Source organism: Xyrauchen texanus, chromosome 25 (assembly GCF_025860055.1).
Source record: "Xyrauchen texanus isolate HMW12.3.18 chromosome 25, RBS_HiC_50CHRs, whole genome shotgun sequence".
Classification (NCBI taxonomy): Eukaryota; Metazoa; Chordata; class Actinopteri; order Cypriniformes; family Catostomidae; genus Xyrauchen; species Xyrauchen texanus.
The window spans coordinates 11,885,430-11,891,559 of record NC_068300.1 but is presented as its reverse complement, the minus strand read 5'-3'; the positions used below and the strand labels follow the sequence as shown (position 1 = coordinate 11,891,559).

Genomic DNA, 6,130 nt, shown 5'->3' with positions numbered 1-6,130 from the left:
CTTCATGTGATCTCTTTATGTGATATAATGGCCCTTTATTTTTATTTTATTTAAAAAAAAATGTTTGTCTTGTTTTATTTTTTATTGTTGATTTTTATAATTGATATAGTTGTTGTTGATATTATGTACTGTACGTTTATTTTATTTTTTATTTATTTTGTTGAATGTTCTCAGCAATAAAAAAATAATAATCTTCCAAGTCAAAACACATCAGACAGTCGCGTTCCAGAACCGTCGATGACGCACTTCCTGTGACGCAGTGAGATTTTAAAACGTTGTTCTTCTCAGTAATGGCGGCTTCGTTCACTGCGCCTTCGGAAAATCACAATAAATGGTACTTCACACGCGAACAAATCGAAAACAGCCCATCTCGCCGAGCGGGACTTGATCCTGACAAAGAGCTGTCATATCGACAGCAAGCCGCAAATCTGCTGCAGGACATGGGACAGCGACTCAACGTGTATCTTTCTCATTTTGTAAGGCGTCGTTTCGCTATAGCCGCTCAGGAGACTGAAGCCGGTTTGGGCGGCATGGGTGGTGTTGAGTTTCTCCATTATAATGTCATGAAAACACTTCTGTATACAATAAACACGCATTTGTATGGGGAGGAAATGGATTTGGGCGTATTGAATAAAGGTTTTGTGTACAAATATTTTTTGAATGCTTAGTTTAGGCCTCAAGGCCTAGTTGGAGGTGTCTTCCCTACTGAACAATGGCGTTGCCGGTGCCACTCACTTCCCCGCCATTAATTTGTTAACTATGTGATTTGTTTGAATCATTTGTTTACATTCCAGTGTCAGACATGTATATCTTTTGTCTATGACATTCGTTCATATATAGTGCAGATCTTCGTATAGACATGGCTTGATTTGCCCTGTTGTATAGAAGTTCTACTGAGGAGATATTTTGGGATAGAATATAAGCTTTCCTGCTTTGTTTTTGCTTTAGGTTAAATATGTACTTGAGCTTTAAATACAGTTTGTTCTTGTGAAAGAGTTAGAGTTTTCAATCTCTGCCATTGAATAATGGTGCTAATGTTAAAGATGGGAATCATTGGGCTGTTTTGTCTATTGCAGATTTTATGCATTTGTTATTTATGAATTATATCCTCTAACCCTTTAAAATACAAGGATGTAGCTAAGTGCTCAAGATGGTAGTCAGATGTACATGTTTCAAAGTGTGTTCCGGGTTCTATACAAGTTAAGCTCAATCAACAGCATTTGTGGCATCATTTTGAATAATACATAAACATCAACTTGTCCCTGATTTGTGAATTGGGCCAGTCTATGAACATTAAAATGCACACTGCTTAAAAAGTATAGTGACAAAATGTAAATATTTACCAACGTTATGGCATTGACCAGATATAGTTTATAGTTGTTACATTGTTATGAAAACAACTTAATATTGGCTATAACTGCATGCAGATAAGGGTATTATACATGTTAGCATGTATAATGTTTAAGTTGTGTTTTAAAGGAATTTCATTCACCCATAAATGAAAATTCTCTAATTTTCTCACCCTCATGCCATCTCCGATGTGTATGCCTTTTTTTCTGCTGAACAAAGATTTTTAGAAGAATATATTCTAAGTACTTTTTTATTATAAATTCTCCTGCCTGCTCAGTAGCTGGCGATATGCACAAAGAATGAATCGCAAAAAAAGAAAAATGTGAAACTGGAGATTGATGGTAAAAAAATATTAAATATTGATCTGTTTCTCACCTACACTGATATGATAGATATTGCTTCTGAAGACATGGATTATATCACTGGAGTTGTTTTGATTTCTTTTGTGTGTCCTTTATGCTTTTTGGAGCTTCAAATCTCTGGCCACATTGTATGGAACTACAGAGCTGAGATATTAGTCTAAAAATCTTCGTTTGTGTTTAGCAGAAGAAAGAAAGTCATACACATCCGGGATGGCATTAGAGTGAGTAAATAATGAGAAAACTAATTTTTGAGTGAACTATGTTTATTGACTGGCCCCATACACTTCCACTGGAAGTGTCTTACTTTAACCATTTCAACATTATGCATCAACTGCTGTCAATAGAGCTCCACTAGTATTGAACCCGGAATGTATTGAACTCACTGCCAATGAAAAACCCATATTAAATGGCCACTTATCTGAACTTTCCCCCACAATATCTAGTGAATATGGCCTTTTTAAAAATATTGTAGGTCTCACTTGTCTGAAGTTATTGTGATTGTTGAAATCAGAAGTTGTGGTGTTGTCATTCTAAGTTTGTATTATGTAAAAAATATTATAATCCTTAACTTCAGATGAACAGGTCACAACTTACAATAAACACTGCCATTGTGTATATGCATCGGTTCTACATGATCCAGTCTTTCACCCGCTTCCATTGGAATGTAAGTGCCCTTTGCAAGGTTTTCATGTAAGCAGGTGTGTTTTTGAAATGGCTGGTTGCATCGGTCTCTATCATAAACTCTTTGTTTTGTCATATCTTTAAGGTGATTGCCCCTGCAGCTCTGTTTCTAGCAGCGAAGGTGGAGGAACAGCCTCGAAAGCTTGAGCATGTGATTAAAGTGACCCATGCATGTCTGAATCCTCAGGACCCATCGCCGGACACTAGGAGTGATGTAAGTTATGCACTCACAATATCAGTCTGCAAATGTTGTGCGATTACCTCAAAACTGAAACTACCCATGAGTGTGAGCGGTTCCATGCCGAGCTAGCCAAATAAAAATGAAGATACTTAGTACTTTGGATTTTAAAACTTAACTGACAAGAGAATAGTTCATTTGCAGGACTGGTTTTTATTATTTTCTCATATGCTCTATGAGTGGCTGGTTTTCATCAAGTTTTTTTGTTGTTAATGTAACTACATTTTAGGGATGCACCGATATGAATATTTTTGGCTGCTACAGATTTTAATAAAAGTTAAGATTTTTAGAACAGTACGATTTTGTCATCAGATTACCATTTGGTTCAGGAATTATGTTCTTAAGAAATTTACAAAGAGGTACAAAACGTTTTATTGTTATAAAAAAAAATATTTAAATTGAACATGAATTGGATCTGTTAAACACATGACAAGCCAAAATGTTAAAGAGAGCCACAATGAAAGATAAATAGAAGATACAACTGTTTTAAAATATATTTAAAAATAACAAACTATCAAAGAATGATTGTTGTGAAAAAAGATTAGTTTGCACTTCTGTGTTTGCAATTCAAATCAACAAAATGTCCTTTCAAAGGGATAGTGCACCCAAAAGTGAAAATTCTCCCATCATTCACTCACCCTTATGCCACCCCAGATGTGTATGACTTTATTTCGTCTGTTGGACACAAACAAAGACTTTTGGAAGAATATCTCAGATCTGTAGGTCTATGTAATGCAAGTGAATGGTGATCAGAACTCCAAAGTGATCCAGTTCGTTTTTCTTTGTGTTGTGCAGAAGAAAAAAGTCTGAGGGTGAGTAAATGATGAGAGTATTACAATTTTTGTGTGAACTATCCCTTTAAGTTCTATTGTGGTATAATGGATAACAGAAAATGCCATCCAGACCGCGAGAGGGCGCCGCTTGCTTACGCAATGCTGACTGAAGCACTGACTGAACCATTGAATGCAGTCTATTTTTAAGCTTTCAACGTTAGTAATCACGCTAGACAATATTATGTTTTCAATCTTAACTCAATCAATTGTGCAGCCTTAATAGATACTATACCAATGTCTAAGTAGTCAAAATTTGCTGGTATCAAAGATTTTTGGATGGTTTTAACTCATCATGTATAGGTAAGTGCAGCTTTCACACCTGTCACATCTGAAACACTGTTTTTTCCTCATTAATGTGAGAATGAGACTGATTAAAAGTCAATATTACATGTTCCTAGGAGTGCCAACCTTTTTTCAATTTGTGGCTATCATTATTTCTTTTTGTCAATGGTTTTTAATTTGGACTATGATTAGCCAATAAATATTGGCGGCTGATTCATCGGTGCATCCCTACTACATTTCTATTTGAAAGATTTATAAATAAATAAAAATATTTTGGCTTTAAGAAAAGTCTTTAGGTGATAAAAGTCCATGGACTTGATATCAGACCGTGGGTGTTTGTTTCATCTAATCAAAAATATCAGATTTGAACAAAGTCACCAGAACCACACAGATAACATTTGTTTTTTTCTTCGTTTCAACAGGTTGTTTAACCCACCTAGTCTAATGAACAATAGCCCAATATTACAGTCTGTTTGCTTTTACTTAAACATTGCTGAAATTAATTAATTTTCTTCCACATAGGTTGGATGTTTATAATATTCTTGCTTCAGTCTTTTTTACTATGCTTTTACTATATACATCTCAGTGTCATATACCCCATGAATTGGGGTAGAATGAATGATAAGGTGCTAAATTATGGAGGTAGAATGATCTCAAAAATAAGATATTTACAAAATACAATTCATAAATCCACAGCTCAATACACATTCACAAAATCTGATTAATAAATGAAAAACAAATATTTTCCCAATAGTCCACACAAATAATTCTCACTTAAATCAATTCAAAAAGTTTTTTCAAATATGTAATTTATCTTGAGTTTATTTGCATAAAAACATTGGTTAATGTTGTTACATTTATTTATGGACTGTTGAATCTGCATTTTGATCACATGCATGTGGATTGATTTGGATTTGTGTGTGGCTATTTTGAGACTTTCCTGCCAGGTTTCAATCCACAAATCACAACAAACCTTGCTGAGCTCTGGTGGGATAATCAGAGATTCTTTTATATATGTAGATAACAACCTTCGCGGTCCTATCATAGGAAAGAGCATAATGGCTAGTAACGGTCAACAAGTGTTTTACGACAGTGAGTCAACGTATGAGGATACCATACAAATTAATGGGGAGAGCCGTAAAGTGACACCTACCTGTCGTAAAATATTCCATGACTTCCCTTATAAAACATACATTTATCGTAGTAAACGCCACACATTCCAAATGGATTGTTTACTGTAAAACATGATGAAGAATATCGGAAAGGCATTCAATTCATTAAGTGATGAGTTTCCTCACAAAAGCAGTTTATTCAGCTTACTGAAGCATCTCCTCCATAGACATCTATTAAAAAAAGAACAGCCTTTTGCCTCCTCACCAGTATACTGGCCATAAAATGTCTATGTGAGCATCACGTTATGCTATTTTAGGCTAAGCTTGTAGGCTCCCCTATTATAAGGGTTCTGATATCGTTTCCCTGTTAACATAGTGTGACAGGGCGGAGGGCGGGGCTGGGTCGTGATTATACACACCCGGTCCCTTATCAGGCTAATTAAGCATCCGAGAGGGATAAAGGCGGATTGCGGATGGTGGTGTGACAGAGAGAGATCGTTTACGGGCAGCTGACTGTGTGTGTTTGTGTCTTTTGTTGAAGTTTTTCATTAAACTATTATTTATATTGTCAAGCCGGTTCTCGCCGCCTCCTTTCCCTTAAATCCCTTTACACTGGTGCCGAAGACCCGGGAAGGAGGAGGGATACGCTGTAGTAGAGTTCTCGCCACTACCATCCACCCCAACGGAGCGGCCGTCTGCCAGGGGACGGAGGAGCCTGGCTGTCTGAAAGCGGAGGAACAACTGCAAGGGGACAAGGGGCTCCTAACCGACCACCTGGAGCAGTCTGGGCCGCTGCCAGGGGCGGGGGAGACCCCTTCTGTTCCCTGAGAACGCAGTGGGTCGTTCCCTCCGCCAGGGGCTGGAGGACTGCCTCCGATCCACCCGGGGAGGCGTGGCTGTCATCCGTTAGAGGGTGGAGGAGTGGCCGAGGACGAAGCTAGTGTATCGGAGAACTGGCGAGTAAGTATTTTTTTATTTTTTTTTAATCTATCTCTCCTCTCTCTTTCCCACTGCCGCTCCGCGTTGGCCTTTCCCCTCTCTTTTAAATTTTACAGTGTTTTTTAGGGCCCTCCCCCAGGGAAAGAGTGGGGGATGTACGTCATGCCAAGGGCTCCCCAGCCTGAGAGAACGAGGGAGGAATGTGACATGGCGGAGGGTGGGGCCGGGTATTGATTATACACACCCGGTCCCTTATCAGGCTAATCAAGCCTCCGAGAGGAATAAAGGCCGAAACTGCTTTTGATTGTAGGATAAATTATTACATTGCATATT

General features: G+C 37.8%; 1 protein-coding gene across 2 annotated transcripts in view; it reads left to right on the top strand.

Moving 5' to 3' along the window:
• The first annotated feature begins 272 nt into the window (after positions 1-272).
• Positions 273-6,130, top strand: part of LOC127619142 (cyclin-T1-like) — a 22,335-nt gene continuing 16,477 nt past the window's right edge. The window contains exons 1-3 of one of the 2 annotated variants that reach the window (XM_052091921.1): positions 273-460; positions 2,295-2,376; positions 2,479-2,607. In XM_052091921.1, the coding sequence (XP_051947881.1) occupies positions 291-460; positions 2,295-2,376; positions 2,479-2,607 (381 nt within the window). In that variant the 5' untranslated portion in view covers positions 273-290. The remainder of the gene's footprint in view (positions 461-2,294; positions 2,377-2,478; positions 2,608-6,130) is intronic. The other variant, XM_052091920.1, reaches the window with a different exon arrangement.